This window comes from Prunus avium, chromosome 2, assembly GCF_965620075.1.
Source record: "Prunus avium chromosome 2, drPruAviu1.hap1.1, whole genome shotgun sequence".
Lineage (NCBI taxonomy): Eukaryota > Viridiplantae > Streptophyta > Magnoliopsida > Rosales > Rosaceae > Prunus > Prunus avium.
The window spans coordinates 43,432,661-43,457,277 of NC_142285.1; the positions used below are offsets into that span (position 1 = coordinate 43,432,661).

Below are 24,617 nucleotides of genomic sequence, written 5' to 3' on the forward strand. Positions count from 1 at the left end.
AAGTAGATGGCAAATTTGAAATTTTAAAAATTGTGTGAGGATATAATAGGTAAAAAAGATGGATTCCTAATGGGTTAATTTTTTAGGAATTAGAACACCACCTCCCACCCAATAATTGAATTCCTCCAAAATCATGAATTTGTATGGGCCCCTACTTACTTTTTAATTACTTGATGTGAAGTAAACACATGAATCCTCCATAATTTGAATCCAATTCCTGATTCTAATTTCAATTCATAATTAATAAACACACCAGTAATTTGTCTCAAATTGAAAAAGTTAAAAAATTTATTAAAAAAACTATTTTAACTCCAAGTAATGGCCTTTTAGCACAAATTAATGACTGCAATAATTATAGGATTAACATCAGAAGACACCCTTTAAGTTTGGGGTCATTCTCAATATGGTCCTCGAGTTATCAATTTAATCAATTTACACCCCAATGTTTTCAGACTTGTCCAATTTTATCATTCCGTTAAGTTGACTGTGTGGTCAATCGTTAAATACTGACGTGGTGCATGTGTGGGCCACTTTTTTGTTTAATTGAAATAGAATATTATTTCAATTGATAAAATTGGACAAGTTTAAAAATACTATGGTGTAAATTGATAAAATTGATACCACAAAGTCGATATTGCGAATAAACCCAAACCTAGGGGATGTCTTTCGATGTTAATCCATAATTATAAGCAAACGAATGTCCAGCTTCGTGTTCGTTCACAAAAATAGAAAGGATCCAACACCGATTAAATTCAATCAAATCAGAACCGTCGCTTCATGATTGGAACCCATTAACGGACGGCCGTGATCTAAGAAAGAGGAGGAACTAATGCTGACGGAGATATTTGGGGCGGGCGGACGTAGACGTGCGACAAACCCATGGCAAAACGCTTCCGCCAGTCTCTTACACACGCAACTCTCCTCTTCCACTCACGCCTGCTTTCCTCCTTAACCTTATATATATTCACGTCTATATACATACTCTTACTCTCTTCTTCTCCTTCTCTCTGTAACCGTTAACGGCCAACCTCCTTTTCACTATTTGCCGGTAAGTTCTGCAAATTTTGTTCCTTTTTTCATTTATTCCCCTGAGTTTTTCTAGCCAGAATGTTCAGCTGTCGAGAATGGTGGCAAAATTTTGAATTTCCGTTTCCAATTCAATACCTTTACTTAATCTGGTCAAACCAACATTTTTTTCTTTGGTTTTCTCTGTTTTTGCTTTGGTTGCTTGAGAAATTGTGTTGGAACATTTAGAATTTGACTAATTTAGTCTTACATTCCTTTCCATGCTTAGCTAATAAAGTTTAAGTGAGAAATTTCGGAAATTTAATGCCATCTTCTATTGTTAGGTGGTGTTTTAAGCTCCCTCCTTTCGATGGCACTCTGTGGGGTTGGTTTGAGCCCAAGTTTTGAAAGTTTTGAAGTAGTTTGTGTTGGTGGAAATTTGTCGACAAGACGCATCAGACCGAGCCTTATGCGTGCCATTGGGAAGTCATCTGATTGGAAGAGAAGACCATGTTTGGGAGTGCGTTGTTCATCACTGAAATTGGACGGCAATGCTCAGACTGACATATCTGTCCCGGTGGAGGAAGAATCAGGTCATGTCATCAAGTTCAAGATTTCTGATTTCAAGGTTCTCGACCGTGTTAGTGTTGGCCTTGGCGGTCGGGTATGAAGAGATTGGATTATCTTTTGCATTTCCTAATGTTGTTGTTCTTGTGATGTCTTGAATTCGCGGCGGTCTAATTGATCTGAGCTTTTTTTGTAGGCAGGCGAAGTAGTTTTTGAAGCTATAGTGAAGGACACTGATAGGTAAGTTTGCTTGTGTTTTGAGATACTCACATGTTACTGCGAGGTCAAGCTTGATTATTGGTCTGGTGTTATGAAATTGCAGTCCTTTGTATAATACACAAGTTGTACTTCGACGTCTTACTAGTGTTCGAGCTCAGCGTAGGGGTAAACGAGCAATAGAGGTCTGTGGACTGTGTTAAAATTTGTCTACTTTGTTATGTACCGTGTCATCTCATTCTAATTATTTACTGTTGATTTCTTTAGGTCTTAAAGAAGTTAGCTCGGCGTAGACTTATGTACCATTCGTATTCAATGCAAGTTCATGGTTACATCTCTTCAGCTATAACTAGTGGTCGTTCCTCATTCACTCTGGTCCACGGGGTAGGTCCCTTTCTGTGTAACGTGAATTCCTTTATTGCCACTAATTTTAGTTTCTACTTGGCATACATGATACTCTCTGAAGAATTTGATCATCTGATCTACTTCTATAATGGATAGATAGTTTTTTCCTGCAAAATTACTTTCTTTGGTGGAGAGTCACATGTGGGGACTGATTATCTTCCCGCTGTTCCTGCATTTATCATCTGATTCCCTGATACCAGAGAACTGATAAACTTTTTTTCTTTCTATTTGCAGTATCACGGTAGTTTTTCTTTAAGACATTGGCTACAACAATCGGATTGGCTTCCAACCTTGGAGGCTACTCTTGCATTGGACAAGGAATCTGTTAGAAGGGTGGGAGATGATACAGTTGGAGGATCTGCAGTTTCTCGGCAACTGCGAATGATTAGAATACTAATGAGAGATCTCTTAATTGGAGTACGTATGATTCTTTTAGTACTAAGTGCGTAGTATTTTCCATCGAGAAAATGATGGATTATGATGTTTCTAATGCTTATTCTACTCAGGTGAATTACTTGCACAGCCATGGACTTGCCCACACAGAGTTGAGGCTGGAGAATGTGCACATAAGCCCAGTGGATAGACATATTAAAGTGAGTACCAGATTTTCCTGTCCAGGGTCAGATTTCAGGATATCAATTATTCCTTACTTTTAGAGCACCTTGTCTGATACATACAGATTCCCTGGCACCATATAACTTTCAGGACTTGGATTTATGCCAACCGGGATATCCATGTTTTGCAGATAATGACATGAGTAATGTCTAACGATCTTTTTTACCTTATCAGGTAGGAATATTAGGAAATGCTGCTGACTTTTATGACGACAGTCCGAATTGTGGTACTGCAGACAATAACATGGATAGGCGACAAATGATGATTGCATTTGACATGAGGTATGGTTTGGAGATGAAAAAAGATTTTTTAAAAAAGTTTTATGTAGATAACTCTGCAAATTCTGAATGTTTATTTTGTTTCGTACATGTTTCCCAGATGTCTTGGATTCATGATGGCAAAAATGGTGCTGCGGGAACTCATGGATCCCTTAATATTCACAAAGTTCAAATCATTTCTCACAAAGGTAAAATGTGAAGTTTTGCAAAATAGTTTTCAGCCTTTTGATCATATAATACCAAAGCCATATAAGTTTTCCTAAATGTAAAGTATTATGTAAATACATGTCTAATTGTTAGACTCTGTTTCCGTGGTCAATATGCGATTGAAAGGAGTTTTAGCTTCCACGAGTGTGACTTGAACTTCAGAATTTGTTTATTCTAACAACAATATTGATAATGTGCAAGTTCAGGGAAATGATCCTTCATGCTTGCGTGAATTTTTGTTGCAAATACTCCACAGAAACTCCTCATCTGGAAACGCTGGACTCCAAGTAAGTAATGTGCCTTCAGTTAAACTTACTGTGATTTCATGACCCTTCCCATTTTGATGAAGCTTTTTTGGTTTACTATCTTTCTTGCAGATACTTGATAGGAATTGGGGTGCAGGGTGGAACCTTTTATCCTTATTGCTAGCAACAGAACCTTCTAAAAGAGTAAGGTATATTATTGTTCATGAGTGAGGCAGGGATCTACTCTTTAAGTGATGTTAGAATGTGTATTTTTTAGTTTTTATGGTGAGAACTTATTCTGTATAAAAGGATCCTTTTTAAATGCTTTGCAGTTGCTTAGATGCTCTTACTCATCCATTTCTATGTGGACCTCGATGGCGGGTAGTCCCGTCCATTGATATCATCAGATGGGGTCTTGGCTCAACTGCATTGCGAATCTCAGAAGAATACATTTACGGCCAGCCTCAGGTATCCTCAAGGGTCCTGCATTTTGTATGTGGAAGTCTATGAATACACAAACTTGGTGATTAGGAGATGCACTGACTTCTTCTATAATTTTATGTTTTAGCGAAGTAGGCTATCCCACTTCATCGAGTTAATGGAGATGCTGAATCCAAATTCAAGGCCAAAGGTAATGAATTGTGTATCCTTCATGTGTCTCTTGCATTCATTTAAACTAGTATATGATTCCATTTAAGATATTAGATACCCTTTATAAAATGGCCAACTTCTAATATTGTTGTTTAAGAATAAATCTTAGCATGTGCAATATTTTTTGGTTTGGTCTTTAATGTGGTTTTAGCCAGTGTTCGACGACATTCTAAGTAATGTTTGTATGCTTGCAATGATTTGTAATAGCTTGTTGAAGCTCACTCTATTCTTTTCCTTGTATATTTTGAACATGCAGAATTGGCTGGAATTGCTGCCTGGAAAGTGGCGTCTATTGTACTGTACTGGGAGGCACATTGGTTTAACCTTTCGGCAACCTCCTGAACAAGTCCTCATCGGTCACGTGCACCTAACTGTATCAAGAGTTTCCAAGTTGAACACCAGCCTTTTGTTTGCCTCCAACATCAGCTTCACGGTCATGATTGGTCAGGACTGGCCCCATGACAAGGCTGGTGTAGATGGGAAGCTCCAAGTAAACTCTTTATTTAGATTAATGGCTGGGAGACGTTTATATCTTAAGGAAGAAGAAAAGAACACAGAAAAGCTCTCCAATACATCAAACACTCGTGATGCTTTTGCTCAGAAATTGTCAGGTAGAAAGTGGAGGAAAGCACTGCCGTTTAAGGAGTCTCCGTCGAGCCTTCCGGTGGCAAAGCTTGTTTCAAGTGGCATTGATGAAGTAACGATGAATCTGGGTGATCCATTGAGTAAAAGTATCAATAGTGCAACAAATGTAGTTCAAGAAGTCCGGACACAGGTCCCACCTGAAATGTTCGATTTGTCAAAGCTTGTGTGTGGAACATACGTCGACTCCAGGCTGCTGGTAATTCGAGGGGTAAATGGTTCAGCACTCTTATTCACAAGGTCATGTTTTGATGAAAGCTGTAAATAACACATGTTCCAAAGTGTATTTATCAGGCACTCGTCTAATTGCTAGTGATTCTTTCTTTTCTTTTTTCGGTCATATGTTAGTGATTCTTTCTTTAAAACAGATTTCATAATATCCAGTAAAAAATGAAGCAATTCCAACTCCCAAATAACGCAGTATAAGACTACTTTTTATAAATAATTTTAAAAAATAAAAATAAATTCCTAGGCCAAATTGCATAGCCTTTATATGCACGGGGATGGTAGAATGAGTACTTTTAATGTGATTAAATTTGTCAGCTACATAACACCATGACCTTGTACTTCTCATCACTCAGCTACAAAAACATAATACCAAAAACCTACAATCTCTCTCATCCCACCTCAACTCTGTTGCGACCGGAGACTATTGCTTGGGTTGTCACAGCACCACTCAGCAGCATTGCGTTCTCAAATCAGCCCCTGTCGCTGCAGATCAGTATATGTCTTCTTATTGTAGATGTTACCCTCTCTGTCTTCATACTCTTCTTCAAGATCTGGGCGCCACTTATTCACACCTTGCCGTGCTTGTATCCTCTTCCACAGTTCTTTTGCTTCCTCAATTGATGTGATCTCATTGAAGTTCTTGGTGTTTGGTATGCCGAGGCAACGCATCCCATGTTGGTGTCGCCATTCCTTGAAATGTCTCTCAAAAGCTCTACGCCCCCAGTAACTGTAATTCCCACATATCTCACACTTGTATTCCTGACCAAGACCATGAAGCTTATACAGCCAGTATGGAATGGGTTTACCATCCCAACCCATCGGCAATTTGAGTGGATTGTAAATCTGCTGCTCATCGTCATCACTTTCAGTATCGGCCTGTGTCTCTTCCTGCTTGGAGTCAAACCCAATCAAGCATTTGTTAAAAACCACTACAAACTTGAAGACTTGTCAGATATTAGTACAGATTTCAGCATGTTTATTGAGGGCTCAATTTATTACCTCTTCACGTTCTGCTTCAATTTCTTCATATGTCAAAGCCTGTTTCTTCACAATGTTGTCTTTCGTTCGTTCAATAGCCTGCAAAATTCCGCAGATAATTTTTTTGTAAATGTTCACTGGTATTCAAACTTCAACAATTACAATGAAAAGCGGTAATTAAATACAGACAACAGACATAAACAACATAGGAGACTAGAAATTAGGCAGCATATGCCAACCTCATTCAGTAAATCGCATAGTTTTTTCACTTTGGCCTCCAATAAAGCAATTTCTTTTGAATTGTCAACTTCTTGTGAAGCTGCAGCAGCCCCATTCTGTACTGAACCTCGCGAACCCTTGGCAAAATGTTTCCTGTCCAACTTTTCCAGAGGTGTGTCCTGCGTAAATAAACTAAGAGATTAAGTAATATGTCGCATGTAAATTTTAATTTTTTTAATTTTAATTTTTTAAAGTGAAAAGGATATCCCATTATCAGACAGATTTCAATAAGGATTCAAATTTGTTAATAATACACATATACATAGGCTGCGATGCAATGATTTGAAATGGAAATCTAACACTTAAATACTGTAGAGTATCAAGAGTTTTCCAAGGCATCCTGATTTCTGGCCAATTTAGTAGTTTTATTTATGCCCATTAAAACAAAAAAGCAAGCAATTTTAGGACATTTCAAATAGTTCCAATTGCAAATACTGCCCAGAATACTGATTAAGAAACTAGAGCACAGAGAACCTACAAGTACATTTCAAATAGGCTACTTTTTTAAATAAATAAAAACAGAAGAAGTTGCAGAACAATCACCTTTGTAAGGAAAAGCCTCTCTGCGCGCTGCTGAACAGTGCCACCTGTCTTCAGTCCTAATGAAGCTAGTGCCTGGAGGGTAAATTAAAGAAATGAGCTAACAAAAATTTCCTTCTCATTTTACACGAGAGGGGGAAAGAGAGAGGGTGCGAACTTAAGATGTGTATAAAACTTAAGATTGAACTCGGCTTATACTGCTAAACAAAGCAAACTCTTTATTTTTTGGGTGGCATTAAACTCTCTCAAATTCTTCAATTCCATATGCATCTAACAACATTAATTGATGACACAGATTTTCAATTCATTTTAGAAATACAGACAAAAGACTGCACAATAACTATTCAATTTTGAGATTTCTAAAACAAAAAAACAAGGCAACCCCCCATTCCCAAACAAGTTAACTTCCTCTCCACTTTTCGCATTCCCTTCTATTTCTATCCCCCACTCTAATACTAAACCACTTCCTATTCAATAACAAGTTAATTTTGGGCTTTGAACAATTATACAATATTTTTGAAAATAACTTTTTACCTCAAGTTGTGTGAACTTAAGGTCTAATTTTTGGCCAATAACTTTTCTCTTTAAGTTGTAAATATCAACCTTACCTCCTTTAGCTTTTCAGGACCCACTTCCATCAGTTCTTCCACCGTGGTATAAAAATCAAGATCGATCAAAGTAAGCTGATCTTCAAGATGCCCATTTTCTTGCTTCTCATTTTCCCATTCTTTTACCTTGCCATCTGCCCATTGCTCTTCAAATTCAGTTTCAACCTGCCAAAAAATCACCATACTTCAAAATTCCAAATCCAAGAATACTCAGGCTCATCCTGATAGAATCCAGATAATTTTAATGAATCATGCCTAAATGTATTTGCAATAGCCCGTTCTAGACAAAGAGCATGAAGTTCACAAATACAAACGTAACCATGAGAAATTGGTTCTCAAATTCTAATACTTCCTGAAATATATACGCATATACATTGTTAAAGCCCATACAAAGCATGACTTGCTACTATACCCAATTATGATTCAAGCCTTTCAATCATTAAAATGGTAGCAAAGAACATTCAATTGCACAACTTATAATTATCTCCTTCAAATTTAAGGTAAAGCACTAGTGAATTATAGCATTCTAACCCCAGAAAAGTCATAACCGGAAACTATAAAAAATACTTCAAATATATATTTCTGATTCACTTTGTATATGAAACAGGACTAAAAATAAAGCTCTTACATGAAAATAATCCAAGTAAAGAAGATAGGGTTGAAATGAACCTTTGAAAATATTCTATCAAGATCTTGCAAGGGCTCTGTCCGCTGGAAAAAATAAATCAGATAAGCAAGTAGATTTTCCATGTATTCGCTGTACTGCCTGAAGAAACCAAAACAAACTCATTCCCAAATTCGTGTAATAAATTAAAGCAGCAGCAAAAGAAAATAACACAACACTTCACCTTGACAACTTCAGTTTGAGTTTGCGAGGAATCTTTTGTGGTTGTGAAAACACATCAAGGTAAGCAGAATATTCGATAGGTTCCCCAAATTTAGAATTGATATACCGGTTGTACAATTCATGCAAGTCGAGGTACCGTCCAAAAGCTTCCTACAAACAAAACAAAACAAAACAAAAAAAATTTAATCATAGGACAGGAAGAATGTATGTGACAAACTAAGTAGTGTTTACAAAGTGACAAATGCAATAACCTCAAAACATCAAGATGATACCCAGATATAACCATCTCTGAATTATTTGACTAACTATACATGCAATTAGTGTTAGAAAACAAAATAACAATGAAGTAGCATTTTACTGGTAATCAATATTGTCAAATCTTGCATGGAAGGGAAAATAATTGAAGCAATGTAAGTTTACTTGTCTGTGTAACCTCAAGCATTCTTTACACAAGCATGCATACAAACACAGAGAGAGAGAGAGAGAGAGAGAGAGAGACCTCTCCGCTGAACTCAATTTGAGGTTCCTCCTTAAGCAGTGCCTCTTCTTCCTCATTAGCATCAACAACACGTGCAGCTGGATGCTTTCGATGATACTCACGTATCTGCACATTGGGCAAACATTCCATCAAGAATCTTACAATACATGCAGTATCACCAACTAAATGATAAACTACATAATTTCTCAAATTTGTCGTTTTGGGTTTCTCAAACTATATTTTAGAATATCAGAAGTCGCACACTCAGACACAAAATACAGATATGACAAAAGCCTCTACCATGACGGAGCAACTACTAGGATTTGATGAATAAACTTTCAACATTTAAAAATCTCAAATTAGAAAACGCCATACTATAACTTCTTTGAATTTCAACTCTAAAAACAAAAACAAAAAACAGAAAGAAAGAAAGAAATACCTCTTTCAATCTATCATAAAATGCACTGAAAACGTTGATGCCAGTGGCAGTCTGGCCTCCAAGAGCGGCAATCTCATCCTTCCTCGCATTATCTTTATCTTCATAGATCTCAATCTGAAATTAAACACACAATAACAAACAATTCATACTCGAAAGCATAAGCATAAACCCTAGGGTTTCCACAAATACAAACAGACCTAGAATTCACATTCCTTGCATTCAAAGATAGAAGATTGCAGTAGCGGGAGTAAGAGAATAATACGTACGAGTCTTTCGGTGGTGGAGGAGATGGTATCGATCATGTGGCGGACACGGTGGCCCTGATACAAGCGGTCCTTGCTGGAAGGCGGCTCGTTCTGGAAGTCCTTCACTATCAGCCGCTCGAGCCGCTCCACCTCCTCGTGACCGGCACGTGTCACCTCCAGTAGCGTCGACGACATCTCCGGCCAACTTCCACTTGGGAGGAGCTACGGCTTCTCTCTTTGCGCTCTTGCTCTGTCTTTGTATGGACGAAGCAAAAACCCCAAAATACCAATTTTTTTTCTTTCTGAAGTGAAAGACGCCGTCTAAAATAACGTGTTATGCTTTTTTATAGTGACGAAAAAAAAAAAGACGGTGAAGTTAAAAATACTAAGGCGACGTGTTTCTTTACTATTGGTTAAGTTTTTCCTGCCACCTGGTCATTCAAAAAAGATTTTCTTTTTAATAAAAATGCGATTTTTCTCATTTTCTGCTGTAACCTGTAGGCCTGTAGGCTGTAAATTTCTCAAAGCCGATGAAACTTGAAGAGAGCGAGAGCAAGAGCAAGAGCAAGAGACAGAGATCGGTTAATTTGTCAAAAATGTGGGCAAAGCTCAACCAATCTATGCTAGAGGGTAATGAGGAGGGAGGAGAGGGCTTCTTGGATGAAGAATCTGACGGCTTTTGTGCTCTCTCTGCTACTCAGGTTCTATAGCAAAGAAAGTTTCAATTTTTAGTTGTGAAATATGTGTTTTTGCTATGTTCTCTTTGTTTTTAGCTTCACATAGTTCTTGGGCTTGTGGGTTTTTAATTTACCAGAGAATGTACGGGTTTGCAGCTTGTTTGTTGGCTGGTCTGGTTTGTATGTTCCTGGTATGAGAATTCTTACCCCTCTAGATAACTTTAATTCGAATGCTTTTCTAACGAATTACTGAGTTATGATTTCAATTTGCATTATTCTGTTTACAGGTATCTTTCTTTACATAAACGCATGATTTTCCGTGAAATTGATTCAGTTTGAGAGTGGTGGACGCAATGTGTAGTTGTATATGTGTCCATTCACCACTTTTGCTGATGGAAAGTATTTAGCTTCCTTTAACATGCAAACCAAGAAAAAAAGGAAAGATAAAAGGAATATTTGCACTGTTGCACATTCGTGTATTGTATCTTCATCTTTTACATGAATGTTCCTGACAAGGAAAGAGGGGTGTGTTAATGGCGAAGGAATTATGTGATTTTAAACTTTGAGGTATTAGAGAGATTACCTTTTCAAACTCTTTTCTGCTTCCCCTCATCAGCTAAGCTAATTTCAACTTTATGTATTATGCCTAAGGAAACTTTCTGTTTGCATTTCATAACTGGATAAATGAATTCAGTCTAGAACAGAGAACAGCAACATAATTATGAGAAAAGTAAAGTTCTTCTGGTCAAGATAATTTGTACGGATAATCTTTTGATATTTCGTTGCAGCATTTTCTTATAACTGTTGCTTCTTTGGCAGTCATTGATTGTCTTTGCCAAACCCATCAAATTTGCCGTTTTGTTCACCTTTGGCAATTTGTTGGCAGTTGGAAGGTAGGTCCAAAATGAGTTCTCAACATCATATACTTGAGCCACATAAATTGGTGTGTGATGGCATTATATCTACTGAAATTCCTCAAACTTGTTGAATATACCTCTTTTTTTCTCATGCAAGTTTCTCTGATTGAGTTTAACTAAAATTCATCAAGGTCATTCAGATGCTAACCTGTATTCCTGTTTGGCAGCACAGCCTTCCTCTTTGGCCCTGCACAACAAATGAGAATGATGTTTGATTCTGTCCGAGTGTATGCAACAGCTATTTACCTTGGATGTGTTGTTATAGCACTCATCTGTGCTCTCTGGGTTAGTATGAAATCCTTATCCTATGATATTACGAAGAAAGTTTGATCATATAGCTGCAACTTTGGAAAGTTCTTGGGGTCTGATTCTCAGTAATCTGTGAGCCCAAACATGTCCTGATTAGACACTTTGTATGTATAAAATATCAGCATGTGTTTCTGTATGATCATAATGATACTGTCAAGGTTAAAAACTTTAAATACCTGAGAATTGGAACAAGGTGATTATGTCGATAACTTTTCCTTGCTTTCAACTTCTTGTCTTCACAGCCTCCACTTTCTGGCTCGTGTCAGTTTACATGTCAATGTATCAGTGTACATGATTATTGATTCCTTCCAAATATATTGATCTATTATATTGAATTGAAACCTTGACATTTCCCTTTTCATCGTGCAGATCCATAGCAAGATTTTAACAATAATTGCAATCATATGTGAGGTCTGCGCCCTTATTTGGTAAGTTTCCCTTTCATGTTCGCCTATCTCACTAAATTTGCCACTTCAGAGAAAATGCAGAAGGGCATGCACCCTTGTGCCCCATCCGAGTCAAGTGTCAAACTATTCTAAGAAAAAATATTATTTGTACTTCATGGTATGGAAGCTAAACATGATATGGAAGCTAATAGTTCATCTGAGCTACATTCCTTTTTGCTCGAACTGTTTCATGGTATGGAAGCTAGACATTATATGGACAACTTATATGATCTGAACTGTTTCAGGTACAGTTTGAGTTACATTCCTTTTGCTCGAAGAATTGTTTCGGATTTGATGATTCGTTTATTCGACACTGAGCTTTAGATGATGCAATTATAAACAGTTCAGGGTTAAGAGTCTTGAAATTTTATGATCCGGGTTCGATCTCTTTTCCATAATTGGTTCAGTTTTCTGTTGGCATAACAGTTACGGGAGTTGGGTTTATTGGGCTTGTGATTGTTTTAAACCTTATGAGAACAAGTAATTGTATATTCCTTGGTTTCATATTCCAATTTCAACTTCTTTTCTCGTTGATTTTGCTTGCCTCTTTTGTTGTACAAAATTTTAAATTTATAGAACAAAGGGCCTCATAGAGACCGACCCAAATATAAGTCCCATCGCAGACAACAGAAATAAAGTGGACAATCTAGTGAAGCCCAATTAATTGTTAGATCGTACAAAAGAATATCTCACTTCACTCTCTTTCTTGCCAATGCCAAGCCATAGCATTCTGAAAAAATGTACAAAGTTGGTATGCGCCGTCTCTCCCAGAACCAAAGAATTTAAGGCTTGAAATGTATAAATGGCAGATGTGAGCTGAACACCATGTGAAATACATACCCAACGACTTTAAGAATAGCTACCTACCACATAAAAGAATGTGTTTTAACTACCAAACTGATATTTCCCCTGTCGATGGAGCCTTCTTGAATTGAATCACCATCATCTACCAAACTGTATTAATATGATTTTCTTTTTCTCGGTGTCTTGGAATGTGCAACAAAAAGAGAAATAAAAACAGCTCCATCTTGGCATCAGATGTGGACCAGGGGATGGCTAAGCTTTACTTGCAACCTTAGCTCAATGAAGACTTTGAACTTTTACCATGTTTCTGATGAGCAACAAATTCTTCATTATGCATGATTTGGGGGACTATCAGAAACTTTAAAGTGAGCCTAGAAGAAGCCTTGTGCAATAATGGTTTTCTGTTGGTCCAAAGTTACCCTACTTTACCAACCACCAAAGCAGCCAGCCTCCTTTTAATTCCAGCCCCAGAAGAAAACAGGAGAATCTGAACTGCTCAGGATGGTTGGTGCATGTTTAATGGTATATGACAATGTGAAGAACAAGTATCTGATTTCCCAAAACTCCAAATAACCTCCTTTTGCAGACTTCCTTCTTCTGCTGATTAAAGGGGGGATTAATTTCACTTATTTTAAAGAAAAAAGTTGCTTTTGACCCATCAAAAGCTAAAAGCAAGAGGGAAACTTCAAGTTAAATAAGCTAAATGGGAATTCCCGTAAATTATTATGGGTAATTGGGTTGGTGGGAATAGTTAGTCACCTCCTCATGATTCACGATGGTGACCTTATTATACTTTTATATATTAATTATGATTAGGAGGAAGTAAGCATTAGATTAGCTTCACATTAATCCATCAGATCCTCCTAATTAAATAGTTTTCAGCAACCTACCCACTCATAATGCATGGTCCATCAACGAGCATAGTACCCAAACCTACCACCATCTAGTATCTACCCATTGGAGAGAGAGCCATGAGATGAGCCGCCACCACCATCAAAGCTACCAACCAAGTTGCATTTTTGCTCACCACTTTAACCATAGGTGTACTCTCACCACCATTATCAATGCTTGACACGTGTCCATAGACATAACCATAGTTAACTTTTGCTTTGTATTTATGGAATCATGATTATATCTATGGACACGTGTCAAGCATTGAGGATGGTGGTGAGGGTACACCTATGATTAAAGTGGTGAGCAAAAATGCTCCCTCAAAACCACCCTATCTAGCATCTAGTTGGATTCATTTATTGCTGCTGTCACAAATTATTTATGCGTTAATTGGCTTAGTCTCAATCAAGAATTCACAACTTTTTTCGGTGGACGAGTTGATCTTGACTGAAGCTAGTTTTTTTTCCCTCTCTTTCTTATAGGGACTGAAGCAAGTTTAAAGTACACAGATTAATTATACATCAAGCATGTTAATCATTAATTAAAGAAGCTTCTTTTGAAACTTGCTTGCACCCAAAGCTATTATAATCTGAGGTTGCAAGTGTGGTTGTCTCAGATTCGGTATCACAGAGAGAGAGAGAGAGAGAGAGAGAGAGAGAGAGAGAGAGAGTACATTTTCATTTCTTAATGGACAATCTTCACTTTCCACTGTGCAAATCTCGAAAAAGCATTTAATTAGAATGCAAATTACAATTATATATACAACCAACTATTTGACCATGATTAAAACGCAGGCCATGACAACAGAATTAATACTGGGCCCTGCAGGCACCAAGTAAATGGTCCTTTTCCCATTGAAGTTTCATTTCAGCTATTGGATGCTATCTGACCAACAACCAAAAATTAAAAATAAAAATAAAAATAAAGCTATTGGATGGTCATGTACCAATGGCAATTTGTTAAGTTATACCACTCCCATACACCTTCTCAAGTTGAACAATGATCGGTGGCAGAGCCAGAATTTCACATTAGAGGGGGGCTTTTATAAAACTTGTATTCTCTTCATAATTATCATGAATTTCATATTTTAAATTAGTTAAATACTAATTTCATCATTTGCAATATTAAAGACTTAAAAATTAATAATTTATATTCCAACAAAGAAAAAATATAGAAAAATAAAGAGTTCATAAAGCGCAATATTAAAGTACCCAACTTATACATAAAAAAATACGAGGTAAATAAAAAATTCACAAAGCTTAAACAAAAGAGGAAGAGGAAGAGGAAGAGAAAGAAAGGTTAAAACTTTAGGAGTTTTTAATGCAAGTTTCATAAACTAACCTAGAAGATTTAAGTGAGATGAGTAGAAGAAATATCAAGAAATTTGATGGTTAATTTGTAGACGAAAAGAATCTAATATATTATTTTATTTTAAGGGTAAATATCTTAAAACTAACCTAATATACCGTAATATTATATATTATATACAAATAAAAGAGATAAAAATGGAGTGGGGGCTTGGGAACACACTGGTTCCATTCTGGCTTTGCTCCTACCAATGACCACCACCACCTTAATTGTCTCCGCATTTTTTCCTTCTTCCAATTTGGGTTTATTTTCTTGTTTATGCCCAGTATTTTCTTTTTGGTTAAATAATTCAAGCCACTAGGCAAAATATTTATTGGGGTAAGTATTATATTATGGCCGAAAATAATAAAATTAGTGTCGAAAAACGTTATTAGACGGACTCTAATTTGAATTATGATATTAATAAATATAAGGCATGTTTTCCAAACATTGAACAAAATTACGTGTTTAAGTTTTTCTTGTTTTTGTTGAAGTAGGTATTTAATATGAGAAGATTAAAAAGTTCACTCAACCACAAGCTCGACGCCACATTGATAGCTCCATGAGCAAGAAGTTGCAATTTTTCTCTCAAATGTTGGATTCATCAAAAGTTAGCATTGACTCTTGGAATCTATGAAGGAGTAATGAGCATGAGGAAAAGACTCCTCAACTACTCAAACGGCCACTTACCCCGAAACAATAACAAAAACAAAAAAAAACCACTCAAACGGCCAAATCTTATTATTTTTCTAAATTTTGACAAAATTAATGCATATTTTAAAACACGTCTCAAGACTTTCTTTTTAAAAAAAAATTATTAACCCTCTAAAATAGTTGTCTAATACTTTTATTTAGTGCTAACGGTTCATAGCTTAGCGGTAAGAGTAGTCTCATGTTCCCTTCCAAACTTTGACCAAAAAAACACGCTTGTATTTGATTGTTTTCTTACAGTGTCAATAACAGATTCTGATTATAATGAACAAATCATAGGAGGCTAACATGGTTTATTTGTAATTAGCTTTGTAATAAAGCGAAGCAAGACCATAGGATCTGGTTTCATTATATCAACTACGTACTGGATGTATGACGCAGCGCATGGGATCTTAACCTCCAAAGTCCAAACCCCAGCCAGACAGACACAGAGACTGCATTTGCAAACTAATTCTGATGTCTGCAACTATGGATTTCATGTAAAATACAAAACCAACGCCAACTGCTACGAGAAGCCGCATCTCTAATATTCAATTACGCATTATAACCAATTAAAAAGTCCCCAAATCAAACAAGCAACTCTCTAAAGTCTAAAGTCAAAGTGTCTGAATTCATGAACATGCCAAGTTGCCAACGGAGCCCTCATTAGCTTCGTATGAGCGTCATCACCAAATGAACTTTTTTTTTTTTTTTTTTTTTATGGAGTTGGCATCAACTTCTTCTTCTTCTCTTTTTCAGAGAAATGCATGCACATGTGTAAGTTTCAGCTTTTGTTCCCTATAGGCTATAGCCTTCGATGGATGGACATGGACCCAAATATTTGCCTCAACAACAACACTTCACCAAAAATTTTGTAAAATCCATGGGACCTCCAATAATGCAGGTTTCCTTATGGGACCCATGAAATTATTAGACACACATACATACTCTTCATTAACAACCACCTTCTTCTTCTTCTTAATCATCAATAAGTCAAAACCAAAGTTTACTTATCATCACTCAATTGCAAACAAAAAAAAAGTTGTCTCAATCAGCAATGTTTTCTTTTTTCTCCCAATTGCCTCTCTTTTCCAATATTAGGTATATGAACAAGTAGCTTTCTATCTCCTTGAGGCCGCATGTAAAGACATTGATATCCATTTTAAACAAGTCCAGTTTGTTTCGTTTCCGTTTGGTTTATGGTTTATATGGAAATGCTTCATGCAACTTTTTCAACGACATGATATTTTTGATATTCTTATCAAAAAAGAGTCACGGCAGAAAAAGAAGAAAAAAGAAGAAGGAAATACGAAACGCATAACTGACTATTATATATTTACATGGGAACCACTTGCCCAACTGACTATTATATATATTTCCATGTCATGCTTCAATGCTTGTGAGGCTAAATGACAATTACATTTGCTAATCAAGGCTAAATGACAATTACATTTGCTAATCAATGTGTCATAGATTTGTCTCGCATGCAAAGCCATGCCATTAGTGGACAAGCAACTACCCTCATCAATGAACAAGTCCAACAATCCTATTTAAACATTTTGAAATCACATAATCTTAGGCAAATATGTCATTATTAGGATAAAATATGCGGCATACCCTTTTTTTTATTACTGTTCAGAAACCATTTTTTAAGGTGCACGCATGATTTATTGAGCTTAGCGATTTAAAATATTGGTGCTGAGCTCTGGTCAATTGCATTTGTTAAATGAGAGATCCAACTTTTTCTTGTTCTAATTGCTCCTCGAGTATGATGACATGATTACTTTATAATGAGGCGGAGCTTACAAAATATGCTGAGAGAGAAACTTTGCCTTATTTTTTATGTTCCTCTTCCGTTTGTTTATTCGTCGATGAAAGACATGTAACGAATTTCCCCTTTGCTTGGTTGGCAACTTGGTACCGGCAGGTTTGGTTCCAACAAACTCCATTCCTCAGCTCTCTATCTTGGTTCGGATTTTCCGTAAAACTAATTTTACCATTGGATTAGACTTGTTGGCCAGGGCAATAAGTCCACCCTTGCACTCAAGTTGAATTGCTTTTTCAATGTACCCATGTTTTCTTTTAAACAAGTTAGGTTTGTGTATTGAAATATTGCATTTCGGGCTTTTTCATTTACTGCATTTTCTTAATCAGGAAAAAAAAAACAAAAAAGGAACTGGAGACTGCTACTCTTAGAGCACTTCCAACAGCCCGGGCAAGAGGGCCCCTAGGCACGTGGAGGCGCTTCTAGCGCGCAAATGCAGTCCAAACAAGACGTGGGCTCCATCAACCCGAACAAGGTCCAAGGCAAAATCAGCTTGTTCTCCTGCCTGAGGGTTGTGACGTCAGCGTTGACGCCAACCTGGCGTCAGCACATGAATTCAATTTTTTTTACCATTGGCACGTGACGTACTGCATTTTCTTAATAAAAAGAGAAGGAACTAGAGACTGCTACTCTTATTGGTTGATAGGTAGTAGGTATCTTTCATATAAGACCAAAGCAAAAGAAAATTTTAGGTTTTTCCTTGGGGGTAGGTGCGACTTTTTTCTTCTTCTTTTTTTTTTTTTTTTTTTCCCCTAAAACCTGGGCACCTGGCTGAATTAGTTATAAACTACTTGTGTTTAAACGCATTTTTACAAGATAAACATAGGGTTTTTCTTTTTCTTTTTCTTTTTAGTGAGCTGTTTTAGTTGAATATTAATGCCGAACTCTCAAAGATACTAAGCCCTACTGAAAAGAATTAGGTGATGACTTAAAACCACGATTTGACTTGTGCGGGACTGGGATCTAATCCAATAAGTGTTTATTTAAAATAATTGTGGTTGTTAATATTTTGTTTTATTTAGCTTCCTTCCATGAATTGCTAGTAGCCCTTTGTTTTAAAGCTATGTCAACCAATACACAGGTAAGGCATCATTGTCGTTCCCATTTTCCCAATCAAATTTATGTGAATACCATCAATGATGACGACAGATGGACATAATACCTTATTTTTATTTATTTATTATTCATTACAAAAATGATCTTTTAACAAATAAAAACATTGATATGAGACACTAGACTGATTTGTTTTTAAATTTTCCAAATGAACTTAAATCTGCGAGATACTCTTACGAATTTTATATCGATTTCTGCAAGGGCACCACCACATCCCGACATTTGATAATATTCTAATTAAGTGTGGCTTAACCAAGGGAGGTTTTCATAGTGCATGGTGTTGAAACCAATTGTGTCCCACATCGGAGAGAGGGAAGAAGAAATAGTACTTTAAATAGAATTACCCCACTCCAACTAATACTGAGGCCTTTTGTGATAAAACCCCACACCTGAGGATTGTGCAGGTGGTAAAGTGGGGACAGTATCGGTGTTGTTGGAGTGGGCCCTCGGCCCGTTAACCTGGAAAATTTGACATGGTATCAGAGCCAGGTTGCGGGCCCGTACTTGCCACGTGATGGGTGGGTCCCCGTTTGGCCCCGCGTGATGGGTGAGTCCCCATTTGGCTCCATGTAGGCCAAAGGTGCCACGTGATGGGTGAGTCCCCGTTTGGCCCCGCGTGATGGGTGAGTCCCCATTTGGCTCCATGTAGGCCAAAGGTGCCATGTGATGGGTGGGTCCCCGTTTGGCCCCGCGCGATAGGTGAGTCCCTACATGGCTCCACGTGGTTGCCGATATGTGGATCTCCACGTGTGACCCACAAAATGGGGTCTCATGTGCGGGGGAGTGTTGAAACCAATTGTGTCCCACATCGGAGAGAGGGAATGAGAAAGAGCACTTTAAATAGAATTACCCCACTCCAACTAATACCGAGGCCTTTTGTGATAAAACCCCACACCTGAGGATTGTGCAGGTGGTAAAGTGGGGACAGTATCGGTGTTGTTGGAGTGGGCCCTCGGCCCGTTAACCTGGAAAATTTGACAATGGTACAAAACCTGGAGGCCATCAGAAGAAAGCAGTATAAATTATAGATTAAATAAGAAAGAATAACAGAGATCAAATAATTGCAATGGAATAAAGGCATATGACCTTATTTGGTGGGGTGGATTAGACTGGATATTTAGAAATGTATGATGTATACGATCATGATGCTCCATCTTCTTAAATTGACTTATCAAACTTTTGATGGTGGGTTCCTTCAATTATTCATTTCATTTTCTTAAAAGAGAGGTTCCTTCGATTATTTGAAACAATTTACTTACTAATCACGCGAATAAAAACCCCATTAGCATATACCTCGTTCATGAAACTTCTCCGTTTTTCTTTAACTAAAATTCGACGCCTACGAATATATATCTGAAATATTTCCAATAAGAGAGAGGGATATATCAAAACTCAAAAACTGTCAATTACCCCAAACCCTAATGTACTTATCATGGACTGATCATTTACCTCAAAGGGCTTTCTTTCTTCTTTTTGGTATTCTTCTCCAAACAATGAAAAAGAATCTTATGCTATACAAACCCAAAATCTTAGGCTGATAATTATCTGAATATTTAAAGGAAGAATCTCCCACACATGTGGGCGGCTAATTAAGTTGATCATGGAAGTAGATTCTCTCATTTGTTTAAGCCTAATTTGGTTACATATGATAACAAAATAAAAAGAAAAGGATCACCTTAATTAATTAGAGTCATAGTCATGTCTAATCAAGTATTAAAAAGACTAATTCAGGTGTTCATTTATTAAGTTCGATTCGGGGCACGGCATTCGGCTGGGTAGAGAAGAGAGCCTTCAAAAATGTCACGGCACTGTCACTGTGATGGTGGCAAAATGGACCCATTCACAAAACTATATTTAATGCTACAACAAAGAATCACTCACTCAACCACGTGTTGCTGTGGACCCGCCATGATCGATCTGTATCATTTTTTAGGAGTTGTGTATGGTGATGGGTCCTAGACATTAAAAGCTTTAGATCGATCGACGTTCGATTGTAATAATTAAGCCAACAAATTGGAAAATCCTTTCCAACTTAGATTTTATATTAATAGTGTAATAAGCAGTGGTAGTGCCTAATGTCAACAATTTAGCAAGTATTTATATCTCTCATCACGTAATTTAGCACGAACGTTCAAACACGAGTAATGATACGTGTGTGTGTGTGACATAGAAGTTCACTTTTGATACTCTTTGTAAACCAGAAAAATGAAATGAAGCTTACGACTAAGTTTGGTTGAAAATCGTTTAGGTTTGTGCTTAGCACACTCCTAATTAGGTAGAGTGGTTGGTTGAAGCAGTTTAATTGGGTTCCTGTTGCTGTTAAGAATAATAAACAAAAGTAAATAAAAAAGAAACGTGAATTCGAAAGACAAGATGTACAGTTGAATTTTCTGATGAAATTTTATTTTCTCCGACTGTTGACTGACAGAAATGACAAAAGTCACAAAACAAATATTGAACTGAATTGGGCAGTTTAGGCAGCAGCACTCATTATTATCGAATATGGTAAAATGTTCAGCTCAGCGTAGCTGTCACTGACACGTGCTTCTTCTGCCCGTGTGCACTGCGTTCTCTGGACCATCACTACCCAATCAATTTCCATTGCTCTTTTAAGAATAAAATAAAAGAAAAATATTATTTTGTCGCTAAATAAATATTCCTAATTTCGTATTCCATTTATAACCACAGAGTTTCAAGTTTTATACACCATTTATTTTGAAGAAAATACGGAAATTATCCAAATCTGAGTCACCATGTTTATCTTTTGACGTGCTATAAATTAATCTACTACCATAAAATGAGTAGATATACATCTCATGTACATACAAATCATATCTTTGTTTTACTCATTTTTCCCTTTCCTTGCTGATAACAACCCACAAAGCATACCCTCGTCGTTGCTTGAGTAAAGTTTTAGTAGGAATATGACTTATGAGCATAATAATAATATAACACAAATAAAAATAACGATCATAATTTCATTAAATATTTATCACGTCAATATTAAACTATCTTTTTTTATTTTAATAATATTATTTATACCACATGTATTGACCACTTCTCTAATAATATATTTGAGACAAACTTGTATTAGAGAAGTGATCAATACATGTGATACAAATAACTTATATTGAAATATTATTTTGTGTTGTATTTTATATAATTTATAAAACCAATCAAATGCATTTTAAGTGTTTGTGTTATATTAAATTTCAATATTGTTAAATTGTTAACCGTACACGTATATACTACGTACGCAATTAAAATCAGAATTTCAGTAGGGTTCGTAAAATAAACAATTCTTCTTAAGTAGAAAAGTCCCCATTCAGTGAATGGCTGTAGCGTAACTATATACGGGGGGACAGAAAAGTCCACGTTGCACCTTGACTTTTAGCAATTAATAATCTACCTAACAGCTTTTTTTCTTGGGTTCAAATCAAACTACCAACACCACATAGGGGTTTGGTGACTACAGAATCCCACCTCGTGTTTTTGTTGTTTCCTTAAAAAAAAAAAAATTTACTTCAAGTATCGGGAAAAAAAAACAAAACAAAACAAACGACATACGGACGGAAGTGTCAATCAGGAAAAGCGACGAATCTTTCGAGTTACAGCCTTGGTTGGTTGGCGGTAATTTTTTAAACATTTCGGAATTTGCGAGGATTTTACAGGATTTCAGAATGCATTGAAATGAAGAGTGCGTTTCACTTGGGGAGGAAAAGTTGAGCAACCGTACTTTTCGACATATTTGATACAAAGGAGTCCTTATAATTTAGTTTACGAAAAGTACCCCCAACTTATTCAAAATTTTCATCATTTGCTCACCTTCTTTGACAGCTGGCTTGACTCTCCTACAACAATCCTATTAGGCTGATTAGGACGTGGGATTAGGTAACGACACGTGAGATACAATGCTTGTAGACTGCAATGCCACGAGTGCTGCTGAGGATGATGACTCCCTTTGACCATTAAAAATGAAGGAGAGGAAGAGTAGAGCAAATTTTATTATATTTTTATCTTAAGCGGTAAAAGGTAATTAATAACGAAGTAGCTAATTAAGTTTTACCATTAAGAATGCGGGGCAAAGTAGTCAAGGTGAGGTGTAAAGTTTATTCATGCCATGGTGAGGGTAAAGTGTTTGCTAAAATGTCTCAAAGAGATGAAAAAACATGCAATTCATAGTTAGCGACACATATTTTCTTCGTTTGTAAATGTATTTTGGAGATTTGTAATATGCCCTATAAGGAAAAATTCACCGATACCTTTGTCCTATAATGGTGGAGTAACTTTGCTGTGAAAAGGTTACCCCATTGTAATGTCTGGCTTTAAAATAATAATAAAAATTACTCGTTTAAGTGATATATAAGGTAATTTTTATTTTGATATTTGAGATAACATCTAATAATATCATGAATAGGAATCATTATTAATGGATTTTATATTGATTATTTTATAATATAACATGCTAGATAATTTGACAAATATTAACATATGTATGATTCCCATGTTTAGATATGCATAATTTCACACATACACACACAACTATAATGTTGTGGGGATTCAAACTTGAGACCTGTGGTTTACAAGTCAATGCTCTCCTGTAGTTTAGACTATCATTTGTACTTTTTTTTTAAAAAAAGGAAGCATAATTCGGTCTCGTTTGGTTCATGGGAAAGAAGACTTGTGAATGAGAAATCAATTGATTTCCCATTTTTGTAAGTACATGCATGAGAAATTGTTGCCTTGCACATGAAAAAGTATGGGAGAAAGTGAAGCCCTCCTCCCAACTTCCCAACTTGGGTTTTGTTTTCCCTCCTCATGGGAAAGTTTGGGAAAACGAGCCAACATTAAATGCACATTTTTCATGACCATTTTGTACCTATTAACAATTTGAAATTACAATATATCATTAAATACATTCTTTTTTTTATTTGATTTAATATGGGTATAATTGGAAAATTATACTAACTTTGTTTTCCATTCCTACTCAAAACAAACATGGGAAAAAAAAGTGATATATCTCCTAGTTATTTTCCCAGTATTACCAAACATGGGAAAAGAATATTTCATTTCTCATTCATTAGGAAATGACATGGGAAGTGAATTCCACTCAAATCCGTTTTGTAAATCAAACGGGATTTGAGTATAACGTACGTTATTTCATTCACTCAAGCAATTAATGAACTAAACGATAGACTTTGAAAATCCCGAAATATGAGTGTCAGACTACATTTATCCATTTCCCATCTCTTAGGAAATTACATGGGAAGTGAATTCCACTAAAATCTGTTTCGTGAATCAAACGGGATTTGAGTATCACGTACATTATTTCATTCACTCAAGCAATTAATGAACTAAACGATAGACTTTGAAAATCCTGAAATATGAGTGTTAGACTACATTTATCCATTTCCGAAATAATTAAATATCTTCAAAATATTATATCTTGTTATTTGTCAAGTTAATTAATAGACGATATTTTACCAAATCAGATTTTAGTGAATAAAGTTAACAAATCTGAAGCACTAGAAAATATTCAAAATTATGGACGGAAAATGGGAAAATAATTTTGCCGTGGATGGATAGTCAAGAAGAAAGTTGAATATTTAATCCCATCAATCGTCATCATCAAAGTCAGATAGACTAAAAGCAGATTACTAGAATATCAAAATTAAATTTCTACATATGCATTTGCATTGCAAAATTGAAATAAAACCAACTGGCTGTTACTGTTGGCCGCGTAAGAATCATCACGCACCATTGGCCGCGTATCGTCACTCATAGCATCACTACGAACTACGTTATTTTACTGAAATACCCCCAGTTTAAAATTCATATTCTATGTAATTACATAATTAATACACAATTAAAATATAAAAACAGTGGAGATATAATAAGAACCACTTTGACCTCACTCATGAGACATTATTTTAGAGGAAATATTGATCTTTATTTATAATTTGCATTGCCTTCTATATTAATTTTCAACAATATATACATCACAATACATAGAAAAAATAGTATTTATTGTTTTTCACATTTTAAAATTGTAATACGGACAACGTATTCAAGATAAATGATGTTTGATTTCTTAAATTCATTGCAATCAAATTTTTTTCACTTAT

General features: G+C 36.2%; 3 protein-coding genes across 3 annotated transcripts; 2 read left to right on the forward strand and 1 right to left on the reverse strand.

Annotated features, from left to right (window-relative positions):
* The first annotated feature begins 782 nt into the window (after positions 1 to 782).
* ORG1 (OBP3-responsive protein 1) lies at positions 783 to 5,171 on the forward strand. The gene is made up of 14 exons (XM_021970588.2): positions 783 to 1,048; positions 1,350 to 1,669; positions 1,769 to 1,812; positions 1,895 to 1,973; positions 2,056 to 2,172; positions 2,428 to 2,610; positions 2,700 to 2,786; positions 2,983 to 3,089; positions 3,187 to 3,274; positions 3,500 to 3,580; positions 3,671 to 3,747; positions 3,871 to 4,006; positions 4,107 to 4,169; positions 4,446 to 5,171. The coding sequence occupies exons 2-14, from the start codon at positions 1,376 to 1,378 to the stop codon at positions 5,097 to 5,099; spliced, it is 2,010 nt and encodes a 669-aa protein (XP_021826280.1). The 5' UTR covers positions 783 to 1,048; positions 1,350 to 1,375; the 3' UTR covers positions 5,100 to 5,171.
* Positions 5,172 to 5,244: 73 nt separating this feature from the next.
* Positions 5,245 to 9,793, reverse strand: ATO (splicing factor-like protein). Its single transcript, XM_021970589.2, has 10 exons — positions 9,495 to 9,793; positions 9,229 to 9,342; positions 8,811 to 8,915; positions 8,313 to 8,461; positions 8,134 to 8,230; positions 7,465 to 7,629; positions 6,860 to 6,931; positions 6,277 to 6,435; positions 6,059 to 6,136; positions 5,245 to 5,947 (listed from the first exon to the last, which is right to left on the reverse strand). The coding sequence occupies exons 1-10, from the start codon at positions 9,666 to 9,668 to the stop codon at positions 5,525 to 5,527; spliced, it is 1,536 nt and encodes a 511-aa protein (XP_021826281.2). The 5' UTR covers positions 9,669 to 9,793; the 3' UTR covers positions 5,245 to 5,524.
* A 169-nt stretch (positions 9,794 to 9,962) lies between these two features.
* LOC110767136 (Got1/Sft2-like vescicle transport protein family) lies at positions 9,963 to 12,360 on the forward strand. The gene is made up of 6 exons (XM_021970586.2): positions 9,963 to 10,174; positions 10,288 to 10,341; positions 10,970 to 11,043; positions 11,235 to 11,352; positions 11,746 to 11,804; positions 12,068 to 12,360. Exons 1-6 carry the CDS (start codon positions 10,004 to 10,006, stop codon positions 12,144 to 12,146), a joined length of 555 nt encoding a protein of 184 aa, XP_021826278.2. The 5' UTR covers positions 9,963 to 10,003; the 3' UTR covers positions 12,147 to 12,360.
* Positions 12,361 to 24,617: the final 12,257 nt, after the last annotated feature.

Bases quoted from the DNA above. Each gene is read 5' to 3' on its own strand.
- ATO (XM_021970589.2), bottom strand. From the start codon at position 9,668: ATGTCGTCGACGCTACTGGAGGTGACACGTGCCGGTCACGAGGAGGTG. The intron at 9,343-9,494 runs GTACGTATTATT...GTTTAATTTCAG, and splicing joins CCTCCACCACCGAAAGACTC to ATTGAGATCTATGAAGATAA. The intron at 7,630-8,133 runs GTTCATTTCAAC...ATTTTTTGGCAG, and splicing joins TTGATAGAATATTTTCAAAG to GTTGAAACTGAATTTGAAGA.
- LOC110767136 (XM_021970586.2), top strand. From the start codon at position 10,004: ATGAAACTTGAAGAGAGCGAGAGCAAGAGCAAGAGCAAGAGACAGAGA. The intron at 10,175-10,287 runs GTTCTATAGCAA...TTAATTTACCAG, and splicing joins GTGCTCTCTCTGCTACTCAG to AGAATGTACGGGTTTGCAGC. The intron at 11,353-11,745 runs GTTAGTATGAAA...TTCATCGTGCAG, and splicing joins CACTCATCTGTGCTCTCTGG to ATCCATAGCAAGATTTTAAC.
- ORG1 (XM_021970588.2), top strand. From the start codon at position 1,376: ATGGCACTCTGTGGGGTTGGTTTGAGCCCAAGTTTTGAAAGTTTTGAA. The intron at 2,611-2,699 runs GTACGTATGATT...TATTCTACTCAG, and splicing joins TGAGAGATCTCTTAATTGGA to GTGAATTACTTGCACAGCCA. The intron at 4,170-4,445 runs GTAATGAATTGT...TTGAACATGCAG, and splicing joins ATCCAAATTCAAGGCCAAAG to AATTGGCTGGAATTGCTGCC.